The sequence below is a fragment of the Felis catus genome, chromosome A2 (genome assembly GCF_018350175.1).
Source record: "Felis catus isolate Fca126 chromosome A2, F.catus_Fca126_mat1.0, whole genome shotgun sequence".
In the NCBI taxonomy this organism is placed as follows: Eukaryota; Metazoa; Chordata; class Mammalia; order Carnivora; family Felidae; genus Felis; species Felis catus.
The window spans coordinates 5,253,219-5,265,368 of record NC_058369.1 but is presented as its reverse complement, the minus strand read 5'-3'; the positions used below and the strand labels follow the sequence as shown (position 1 = coordinate 5,265,368).

General features: G+C 42.7%; 1 protein-coding gene across 8 annotated transcripts in view; it reads right to left on the bottom strand.

The window, feature by feature from the left end:
* The window catches only part of LOC101091924 (putative adhesion G protein-coupled receptor E4P), a 93,090-nt gene that overhangs the window by 63,126 nt on the left and 17,814 nt on the right, over positions 1 to 12,150 (bottom strand). For all 8 annotated transcript variants that reach the window (XM_045044850.1, XM_045044843.1, XM_045044841.1 and 5 more), the window contains 6 exons: positions 11,535 to 11,575; positions 10,543 to 10,678; positions 9,835 to 9,942; positions 6,815 to 6,999; positions 6,059 to 6,226; positions 3,344 to 3,538 (listed from right to left, as the gene is read on the bottom strand). In XM_045044850.1, coding sequence (XP_044900785.1) covers positions 3,344 to 3,538; positions 6,059 to 6,226; positions 6,815 to 6,999; positions 9,835 to 9,942; positions 10,543 to 10,678; positions 11,535 to 11,575 — 833 coding nt within the window. The remainder of the gene's footprint in view (positions 1 to 3,343; positions 3,539 to 6,058; positions 6,227 to 6,814; positions 7,000 to 9,834; positions 9,943 to 10,542; positions 10,679 to 11,534; positions 11,576 to 12,150) is intronic.

Below are 12,150 nucleotides of genomic sequence, written 5' to 3'. Positions count from 1 at the left end.
TCTGGGAAACTTTTTATCTCTCCTTCTATTTTGAGTGATAGCCTTGCTGGATAAAGAATTCTTGGCTACATATTTTTCTGAGTCAGCACATTGAACATATCTTCCCACTCCTTTCTGGCCTGCCAAGTTTCTGTGGATAGGTCTGCTACAAACCTGATCTGTCTTCCCTTGTAGGTTAAGGATTTTTTTTTTCCCTTGCTGCTTTCATGATTTTCTCCTTGTCTATTTTGTGAATTTGACTATGATATGCCTTATTGATGGTCGGTTTTTGTTGAATCTAATGGAAGCTCTCTGTGCTTCCTGGATTTTGATGTGTCTTTCCCCAGGTTAGGAAAGTTTTCCGCTATGATTACCCTTCTACCCCTATTTCTCTCACATAACCCTTCTACCCCTATTTCTCTCTCTTCCATTTCTGGGACCCCTATGATTTTGATGTTGTTCCTTTTAAATGAGTCACTGATTTCTCTGATTCTTAAATCGTGCTCTTTTGCCTCAGTCTCCCTCTTTTTTCTGCTTTATCATTCTCTATAAGTTTGTCCTCTATAACGCTGATTCTCTGTTCTGCCTCATCCATCCTTGCCGCTGCAGCATCTGTACAAGATTACAGCTCAGTTATAGTACTTTTTATTTCATCCTAACTTTTACTTCTTTTATCTCCGCAGAAAGGGACTCTAATCTATTTTCGACTCCAGCTAGTATTCTTATTATCGTGATTCTAAATTCTGGTTCAGGCATCTTGCTTGTATCTGTGTTGGTTAAGCCCCTGGCTGTCATTTCTTCCTGCTCTTTCTTTTGGGGTCAATTCCTTTGTTTCATCATTTTGAAGGGAGAAAAGGAATTAATGAGGTAGAAAAAATTAAAATGAAAAAGAAAATATTAAAATTAAAAAATTAAAAGCAAACACACACACACAAAATCGAATAAATGATGCTAGATCCTAGGTGTACTTGGTCTGGGTGTTGAAAGTGGCTTGATATATTAGTGAAAAAAGGAGAGGGAAAAAGGAAATCATTTGAAAATTTGAAAAAATGAATACAGTGAAGTAGACTAAAATGAAATGATGGAAGTAAAATAGAATTTGAAAAAATCACACAAAAGTAAAAAATATAGTAGAAAAAAAATAAAGAAAAATATTTTTAATAAAAATGGAAAATAAAAATGAATTTTTTCTTTCTGTATTCAAGAAAAAGAAACAAAAAAGAGAAAAGAAAGGAAGAAAATTGAATAGTTGTACTGACTAACAGACTGAAATATGACTGAAATTACTTCATTTTCCCCTAAAAGTTGAACTATGAAGCACTTTATATAGTCTATCAGCTAAGCAGGAGGTGAGACTTGTGTTCTTGAAGAGCGAGGTTGGCCAAGTTGGGCGGGGCTTAGTGTAATGGCTCTGTTCTCCACTAGTTGGCACTGCTTAGCTTACTGGGGTGGATTGTTGTGGGGCTTGTAGGTGTGTATGTGCATGCGCAGGAGCGGTGAAAATGGCGTCACCCAGCTACCCAGTCTCTAGTATCGGAACTCTGTTATCCCCAGTCAGTAATCGCACACCCATCCTTTGTCTAGGCTTCTGTCCACTCCCCACTTTTACATTGTCCATGACCAAGCCCCAGGCAGCACCTCCCTCCCAAGTTTTGTCTCAGATGCAGCTGCCTTCCATGGCCTCCCACTTCTGAGGGACTGCGGCTTTGACCCCCTCCACCCCTCACCAAGCAATGGCCGGGTGCTGGCCACATCCAGGAACACTTGTGGGACCATGCTGCTGCTGATGCCCAGAGACTGCGGCCAGGTGCCAGCCCACCCCAGAGAAAGTTTACAAGACAGTGTAGCAGCAGCACCTCAGGGATTATGGAAAATCACAACACACATCTGGCACCAGCTTTCACCCTTAATGACTTTGTTCTAGCACCAGTGAATGTGGCCGTTCTCCAGGGTCTGCTGGGCCCAGGTGGCCTCACAGCCTCTATCAAATGTCCTTCCAGCAGTGAAGCCACTTCTCCCTGTGTGGCCTGAGAGCCTCCCAGGCCCCACTCTGCTCCTGGGGATTCGCCCTTCCCACCAGAGCACCGCCGGGTATTGAGCTGCAGAGTTTCAGACTCTGCGCTCCCCCTGTTTACAGTCTTAATGGAATTTAAACCCTCTCCTTTATTCTTTCTCCCTTTTTAGTTCAGTCCCTGAGGCCGTTTCCAACTTTCCACTTTCTCTCCAGCTGCTTTTGGGGAGGGGCGTTTTCCCCATATTCTCCCCCCATCTCCATCCTCTCTCCGCACACAAAAGTGATTGCCTGTCCTCTGTGGCTTCTCTCTCCCCCGGTTCACCTCTCTGTGCTGCGTACCTGCTGAATTCTGTGGTTCATATTGTGCAGATTGTTGTATTAATCTTCAGATCAGTGTTCTAGGTGTGCAGGATGGTTTAGTGTTGGTCTGGCTGTATTTCGTGGACGCGAGACACACAAAAAACTTCCATGCTGTTCTGCCATCTTGGCTCCTCCACCAAGACTATACTTACTCTTAACTGTAATAATATACTGCCTCCCTGGGAAGGGGGGAAATAGTGCTTTCATAACCTTCTAGCTGTGAGATCATAGTCTTTTAGGGTTAAAAGGAGATTTGGAAAACATTTAGCTCCAATTTTTCCTGAATATGATGATGAATGTAATCATGATGAAGACAAAAGCTAACAGTGGCAAAGCCAATGTCCACCCAAAATTCAAGACTCACTCCACTCCTGATTCCAGACTATAGACATGTCACTGGGATGGGACTTCCCAGCAAGAGACTACATTTCCCAACACCCTTTCTAGTTGGGTGTGACCACATCACTGATTTCTAGCCAATAGGATGTGAAGGGAAGTGATGTGCACCGTTTTCCAAGATGGCCCATATAGACTTCCCTCACAGGACTCTGCCTTGTTCTTTTCTCTTTCCATTTGGCTAAAATGGAAGGGACTCTTGGATGACCTTGAAAGCTGTGTATGGTAGATAAAGAAGGCTCCATCAGCCTGAGGTTGGAGGATAGACACCCTTCAAACCAGTTTTCTCACCCTCTGTGGATACATAAGTGGGAAATTAACCACTCTTGTGCTAAGCCACAAACATTTTGGAGTTTCTTTGTTACAGCAGCTACTGTTACCTTGGTTAATGCTATCAGTCTGACTCTCTATCAGCTTGCTAAATGGCTTCTCAGAAAGTACCGGTCTTATTCAGAGTTACAGATGAGGAGAATTGAAATGGAAAGTTGTTTTTTTCCCCCAATGCTATCACTGCTGACTCTTGTCTCTCTCCCCATCCTTCCTCAAGACAAAATGGCTAGATTTGATTATGACAACAGACAAAATAGCACCTACCTCAGGCTTAGTTTGGTCAATCCCTGTTAGGAAGAGCAGATGGGCCAGGAAGAGACAAATGGAAAGCTGCAGGTGGAGGAAGGTGCTGGTGTTCTGGATGGGTCGGCACAGGAGGAAGGTGAGGGCTGCCAGGAGGAGGCACAGCAGAGAGAGGCTCAGCCCCACATAGGTGATCATAGTCAGCACAGGATCCACCTATGAGCCAAAGTGAAGAATCTGTTATAGTTTCCAGCTCTGTGCTTATGTGCCTGATGGAGAGTTATATGGGTGTCCCAGTTCAGTCTCTCCAACAACTGACTTAATCTAAGAGTTGATATTCCCATCTTCAAAATGGGTGCATTTACCACACAAGCTTATTGAAAACCCAAAACCACTAGCCTTGTGCTGTTCAACAGAAATATGTGAGCCACATGTCGAATTTAAATCTTTTTAGTAGCCATATATTTTATTTTATTTTTTTTTCAACGTTTATTTATTTTTGGGACAGAGAGAGACAGAGCATGAACGGGGGAGGGGCAGAGAGAGAGGGAGACACAGAATCGGAAACAGGCTCCAGGCTCTGAGCCATCAGCCCAGAGCCAGACGCGGGGCTCGAACTCACGGACTGCGAGATCGTGACCTGGATGAAGTCGGACACTCAACCGACTGCGCCACCCAGGCGCCCCAGTAGCCATATATTTTAAAATGTGAAAAGAGGGCGCCTGGGTGGCTCAGTCAGTTGAAGGTTGACTTCAGCTCAGGTCATGATCTCACAGTTTGTGTAGTTTGAGACCTGAATTGGGTTCTGTGTTGACAGATCAGAGCCTAGAGACTGCTTTGGATTCTGTGTCTCCTTCTCTCTCTGCCCCTCTACGCCCCTCAAAAAATGAATAAACATTAAAAAAATGTTTAATGTGCAAAGAATCAACTCAAATTAATTTAATAGTGTGTGTTCAAAATATTATCAGTCCAATGTAGTATATATAATATGATCAATACAGCAAAAGTGTAATCAGTTTAAATTACAGTCAATGTAAATAAATTATTGAGATCTTTGGTACTTTTTTTTCCACATTAAGTCTTCAAAATCCAGTGTGTATTTCATGCAGAGAAAGAGGGAGACACAGAATCAAAACAGGCTCCAGGCTCCGAGCTGTCAGCACAAAGCCTGACACGGGGCTCAAACCCACGAACCGTGAGATCATGACCTGAAGGGAAGTCAGACGCTTAAGTGGGGCACCCAGACACCCCCAGATCCTACTGTTTTTGATGATAGAAGTGAAATGAAGTCCTGCCAATGAAGTTGTGTTTAATGGAAAAACATTTCACACTGCTTCTTAATTTAAATAAATTAAAATTAAATAAAATTTAAAATTTAGGGAGGGGCACCTGGGTGGCTCAGTCAGTTGAATATCCGACTCTTGATTTTGGCTCAGGTCATGACTCCAGGGTCATGGGATCAAGCCCTGACCCATGCTCAGCACAGAGCCTGCTTAAGATTCTCTCTCTCTCTCTCTCTCTCTCTCTCTCTCTGCCCCTCTCCCTTGCTCACACACTCTCTAAAATAATTTTTTTTAATTAAAAATTTGGGGGGCACCTGGGTGGTTCAGTTGGTTAAGCTGACTTCAGCTCAGGTCATGATCTCACAGTTTGTGGGTTCAAGCCCCATGTCAGGCTCTGTGCTGACAGCTCAGAGCCTGGAGCCTACTTCAGATTCTGGGTCTCCCTCTCTCTCTCTGCCTCTCCCCTGCTCACACTGTTTCTTATTCTCAAAAATAAACATTAAAAAAAATTTGATTCTTCAGTGACATTAGCCACGTTTCAAGTGCCCAATAGTCACATGTGGCTGGTGATCCTATTGGACAACAGGGCTCTCCAAAGCCATCTCTGTGAAGGTTGGGATTTATCTGTTTTGTTCTTTGCTGTATCCTCAATGCCCAGAACAGCATCTAGCATATAGTAAGCAGTCATACACGAATTTGTTGAGCGAATAAAATGAGGTCATGCATTTAAATGTGCAATATAATGGTTGTCATACAGTAACTGTTCAATAAATGAGAGCTAAAAAGAAATAGGGGAAGAAATTAGGCAAATTTCTTTAAACGTGGCTTATCGTAGCTGTAGTTGGGACCTGGGAAGTTGAAGGAGCTATGCTTTTTCATTAGTGACAGTCAGTGGCTTTCCTTCCCATCTGACCAGCTGTAACTATTGCTTGCAGAGTAACGGATGTTTGATTCCAGATCACCTTAGATTCCACCCAACTGTCCAATGTTTGACAGGGGCTGACAACCCAACTGTCCAATGTTTGAAGGCTTTATCTGATAGCTTGAGCTTACTCTGCTCATGCCCATGGAAATGCCAGAATTAACAACCCCTGGGTGCAGCTTTCAACCAATGCCTGAGAGGAGGTGGTGTATAAATACCCCTGCTCTCCCGCTGTTCAGTTAGGATGACTCAGGTTGTCTCCTACACTGATTCCCAGAATACTCCAGAAGGAATTAAGTTCCAGATGCCCACAGTGGTGACTGGCTTGATAATGCTGTCCACATTGGCTTGATTTTTTTTCTTTTCTCATTTCACTTGCCCAGTCCCTTTACTGGTGCTTCCTGGAATTACCCCTCAAGGGAGCCACTGCCACTTGATTCCTTATCTTAGAGTCTCTTTCTAAGACATGGAGAGGACGACCTCACCCTTTGTAGGACACAGACTCCAGGAGGGGGCCATGAATCTTGGTACCTTGGGAACAAGAGCCATGAGAACAGCAAAGCTGGAAAGGTGGAAGCATTTGCATCGGGTGTGTGAATCGTTGCTGTCCACATGAGAGCAGCCCTCCATTGACCAGGCGCCCCCCTCCTCTGATGCATCCCAGGAGACACAGAAATATTTTGCTCTTGCACCACCAGGCTGGAAAGAGAATAGCATGAGAGTAGAGCTCTTTCTGGTTTGATTATCTCAATTTTATAGGTTAGTCATGGATGCATTGCTTTGGAAACTGGAATGAGAAAATCCTATCATGGAGAACACTTGTGGGGAAGACTTTCATATGACCACATTTACTCTGGGGTTTATTCTTCATTTATTCTGCCATTCTCTGGTCATCTCAGAGCCCCAGGGACTGACCCTTATGAACTGCTTTACCCACGTTCCTTGTCGTTGGGACAACCAGTGAGAGGTACCAGTGAGAAGTCCTTAGATGAAAGGAGGAGGAGGTCAGGTGTTTTGCTAGATGCTTCTTCTGTTCCAGGATGCCTCCATCTCCAGCAGGGCAACCCTCCAGCTTTCCTTGGGCTCAATAATGCTCACCCTTCCATTGCCTTTTTAGGCTTAAATATGATAATAACTTCCCTTGGTGGCAATCTCTGGGTGCCTTAACATTTCTTGTTGGTTCTCTTAACTCTGAATAAGCAGAGTTGGATTCAGTTTCTTGCCAGAACCCTAATAACATACCTCTTTGAGGTAATGCACAGAGATCCAGCCCTGGAGTTTGCTCACCTGTATATTTTGGAAGGTCAGGAACACAGGTTCAGAGAGATATACTTTTTCCTTCATACCAATGGTGCCACTTGTGACACGAGAGTTCAGTTTCACTTCCTGTGTCCCTCTTCCATCATTAAAAAAAGATCCATTCAGAATATCCCCAAGAGATTGATAAGTGATAAGTGCAACTGCACTTCTATCTGAGAAAACAGAAGAGAAATCGCTTTAGAAAGCATCCATATTATGGGAAATTGGTACACTAGTATCTTGTGTGAGAGTCATAAGGCAAACGTTACATACAGTCAAAATTGCCCTTGGAAAGCTCCTATGTTGCCCCATCAATACATTATGTGTGGTTTCGGGTATAGCACTTTGTATATGTAGTACATATTAATACACATGCATACATAATTAATACATATTATAATGCACCACACACAAGAGATATACATGCAACATATCCAGTGATGTATTGTAAAAATATACATGAGCACTTAGATATCAAAATCAGACCCATGAGGTCAGATGTTTGTCCTCAGAAAGGCAGGTGGCACTCAGGTAGGATGAGAAAACCACACCTTCCCATTGTCCATCTCAAGCTCACTCTGGGATATCCAATTTAGAAAAGTATGGGAAGATATGCAGGATGATGCATTCTATTTAATTCATTCTCTCATTCTTCCCTCTTTCTGTTTCTCTCTCTTTCTCTCCCTCCCATCCTCTTCCCCTCCTTTTTTCATGCAAAAATAATTTAATTCACAGAAGGTAAATGCACATATGATGCTCCGTAGCATGATGTAGTATTTCTTTTTTTAAGGTTTCTTTATTTATGTTGAGAAAGAGTGCATGTGAGCATGAGTCGGGGAGGGGCAGAGAGGAGACAGAGAATGCCAAGCAGGCTCCATGCTGCCATCACAGAGCCTGATGCAGAGCTTGATCCCATGAACCATGAGATCTTGACCTGAGCTGAAATCAAGAGCTGGACGCTTAACTAACTGAGCCACCCAGGTACCCCACATGATGTAACATTTCTTAAACTGCAATTATTCATCAGCCACCATCCCAGTTTTAGTCAAATCCACTTACCACCTATATTATTATTTACTCCATTTAAAAAATCAACTCATTTTAAGATCTTTTCCCTCTCCCTTCTCCATCAGACAGCTCATAATAAGGAGTGAAGATTAATCACTGTGGAAAGCTGGGGGTTTTCTGAAGAACATGCAGCTGGTATTTCACTCTCTCCAGAGAACCAGGTCTTTCTCTTTGAAATATTTTTTCATGCATTCATTCATTAATTTATTCATTCGTTCATTCAAATATTTATTGAGCATCTAGTGTGTGCCAGATAGTGTTTTAGGCATTATGATACAACAATGAAGAAAAGAGGCTGAGTTCCTGCCATCAGAGAGCTGATATTATAGCAGGAGATGAGCAACAAACTAATTAAGAAAATATTACATAGTGTGGATTCTGTGCGGAAATTTAAATAAGATGATGGAATAAAGGAGGGGTGACAAACTATGACCTGAGAGTCAAATCCAGCCTACTACTGGTTGTTGTACATAAAGTTTTATTAGCACACTATCATGCCCTTTTATTTACATATTGTCTATCGCTGCTCTCCCACTACAACGTCAGGCTTGAGTAGTTATAACAAAGATCACCTTGCCTAAGCAAGGCCAGGGAAACAAAAGCAAAAATAAACTATTGGGATTTCACAAAATAAAAAATCTCTGCACAGTGATACAATCTCTGCAAGGATACAATCAACAAAACTAAAAGGCAACCTACAGAGTGGGAGAAGATATTTGCAAATGACATATCAGATAAAGGGTTAGTATCCAAAATCTATAAAGAACTTATCAAACTCAACACCCAGAAAATAAAATTCAGTTAAAAAATGGGCAGAAAACACGAACAGACATTTTTCCAAAGAAGATATACAGATGACCAACAAACACATGAAAAGATGCTCCACATCACTCACCATCAGGGAAATACAAATCAAAACCACAATGAGATACCACCTCACACCTGTCAGAATGGCTAAAATGAACAACTCAGGCAACAACAGATGTTGGTGAGGATGTGGAGAAAGAGGATCTCTTTTGCACTGCTGGTGGGAATGCAAATTGGTGCAGCCACTTTGGAAAACAGTATGGAGGTTCCTCCAAAAGTTCAAAGTAGAATTACCCTATAATCCAGCAATTGCACTATATATATATAATGGAATATTATGAGAATGAAGAATGGAATCTTGACATTTGGAAAGACGTGAATGGAGCTACAGTGTATTATGCTAAGAGAAATAAGTCAGCCAGAATAAGAAAAATACCATATGATTTTGCTCATGTGGAATTTAAGAAACAAAATAGATGAATACAGGGGAAAAAAGAAAAAAGAGGGGCAAACCATAAAACAGACTCTTAACTATGAAAAACAAACTGAGGGCTGATGGAGGAAGGTGGGCAGGGGGATGGGTTAAATGGGTGATGGGGATTAAGAAGGAAACTTGTGATAAGCACTGGGCATGTGTGTGATGAGTCACTGAATTCTACATCTGAAATTAATATTACACTATATGTTAACTAACTGGAATTTAAACAAAAACTTGAGAAAAAAAATTTACTACCTGGTCCTTTCACAGAAAAAGTTTGCCAACTTGTAGTACAGAGCAAGACTGGGGGACAATTTAAAATAGGGTGATTATAAAGTACTTCTCAAGGGAAAGAGCGTTCAAGGCAACAATCATCTGCCACCCGCAAGTGCTGTCTTTTCAGACCATCATATGGAAACCAAGCATACATCAGCCTGTCCCTTTTAAGGAAGCATAAGGACACCTGTATGAACCTCAGTGTGTCATAAAGTACACACACCAAGTGTGTCCCTCAAATTGCCTGGTTAGTGATCACCATGTAGAGTCCCCCCTGCCTCAAAAACTTTAAGTCCCCACCTCCTGCCCCAGCCACCTGGAAATGAGACAACAGTGCCTAGAATTTGGAGGTCAGGAGAATCCAACTTGAACACAGTACCTCCTATGGTTCCTTTGAAAGCATCAGTACAGTTGATATCCATAGTGTTATTTCCAGCCTCCAGAAGCGTCTTCTCACTTGTGTCATTGCACCTCTTGGTTTCATAAACTGGAAACATTAAGAGAGTCCTGCTTTGTTCACTTCTCACACATATGAAATTTGTTGAAGAACTAACTCCCTTCTTTGAAAGGCACCCTACTGGTGATTTCCTTTTCTGTGTGCAAGGTAGACCAGATGGCACTCCCTTCCACATCTCTGGCTGATAGGGATGAGATGGTCAAAATGACCTAAGCAGCACGCACTGGCCACAGCCACCCAGGGGAAGAGAGGAGATGGCCATGCTTCTTGAAGCTGGAACTAGGGTGAGCAAGCTCAGACTTTACATACAATATTTAAAGATCAGGGTGTTGTATGGAAACCAATTTGACAATAAATTTCATATATTGAAAAAAAATATTTAAAGATCACAAATTTTAAATCATCTTATACTGGAGTACCTGGTAATGGGGGGGGGGGGGACTTACTTTTTTTAAGCAAGGGAAGCTAAACATTTAAAAGTTTTCCCAGAAAAGTCACTTTGGAGCAGGTCTGCATTTGGGAAAAATCCCTTGAATTCTCCACATCACATAAACACATAAACACAAAGTCTGACAAAAGATCACGCTCATAAAATTTTTTTGGTCATAAGGAAAATGCTCTGTTTCTTACCTATGCCAAGCGTAGAATTCTCATACTTTCCTGGAAAAGCTGAAGCCTCAGTCCATACGATCAGTTCCATGTCTTGGAGCACTTGGGTCGCCACTTTTGCAATGTGATTTTTGCTTCCATTGTTCATCAGAATTTCCTTGCAAAGAAACAAAGCTAATTAGGTAGACTTGCACTAGAACTTAAGAAAGCAGGAATTTACTTGAGTGTGGTGGGGTGAGCCTAGAAGGCAAAGCTCTGTGCTTTCAACCTGGAGCTTGTCTTCGCATTTATCATGCACAGCCCTGTGAGGGGAGAATCGTTCACTCCATTGTATTTATGGGAGCACAAGGGCCTAAAGGGCGAGGTGTCTGGGGGCGCCTGGGTGGCTCAGTCGGCTAAGCGCCGACTTCAGCTCAGGTCACGATCTCGCGGTCCGTGAGTTCGAGCCCCGCGTCGGGCTCTGGGCTGATGGCTCGGAGCCTGGAGCCTGTTTCCGATTCTGTGTCTCCCTCTCTCTCTGCCCCTCCCCCGTTCATGCTCTGTCTCTCTCTGTCCCAAAAATAAATAAACGTTGAAAAAAAAAATTAAAAAAAAAATAAAGGGCGAGGTGTCTGAAACTCATGAAGAGTGCTTTACAGAGGAAGACAGGGATGGAAGTGATGATAGGGGCGGAATGAAACTCGAGATGTCTGGTGCTGGTCTTTGAACAACAGCTGAGGCACTCAAAGCCTTTCCCATGGCTTCTCAATTTCTATTAACATTTGGGACCAGATAATGGAGCATAACAGCATGCCTGGTCTCTACCCACTCAATGCCAGTAGCACCCTAGTTGTGACAATCAGAAATGTCCCCAGACGTTTTCTGATGTACCCTGGGAGAGAGGACAAAATCGTTCCTATGTGACAGCTGGCGTGTCCTAAATGGCAGAGGGAACCATGGTAGTTATTTAAATGAGAGAATAACATGGAAAGATTGGCCAGATGTCTCCCAGACCTAGGCTTCACCTCACTCACCTGAATGTCCCTTGAGACCTGTATCTCCTCACCAGTGGCCTCTGAAAAGAAAAGTAGCCATTGAGTGGGATGTGGGAGATAACATGCCTAGCTCACATCTCTCTTCCAAACACTCTCAAGTTGGGTCTTTCTCTGATGCTTCCCATCCTTGCCCAAGCCCCCTCTAAGAAGTCCCAAATATCTTCTACAGTAGAATTTAAAAGAGACTTAGGGTGGGCCTCCAGTTCAGTAATTCAGTCAATAGTATTTTTTGCACAGCTACTAAAAGCCAAGAACAGTATTGAACCTTATGGGTAGAAGTTGATAAGGAGACAAAGGAGTTTGAAGTCTGGTGGGAAAGTCACTAGGTTAATGATGGAAAAAAATGAGTAAGTCATCGCAAGGTACCAGCATGTTCTTAATAGGATGAGATATCTTGGGAGTGCACAGAGAAGCTCCAGCACATGTGGGGTGTAGAGAAGGCTTCCTTCCTGAAGGAATGGGTATTAACTGGGTTAATATTATAGAAGCAATAATAGTACGGGCAGTTGTATACACGACATGGTATATAAAGTGCCTTAATACACACTATTTCGTGTAAAGAAACACAGAAGGTTCCAGAACAGGGTCATGTGAC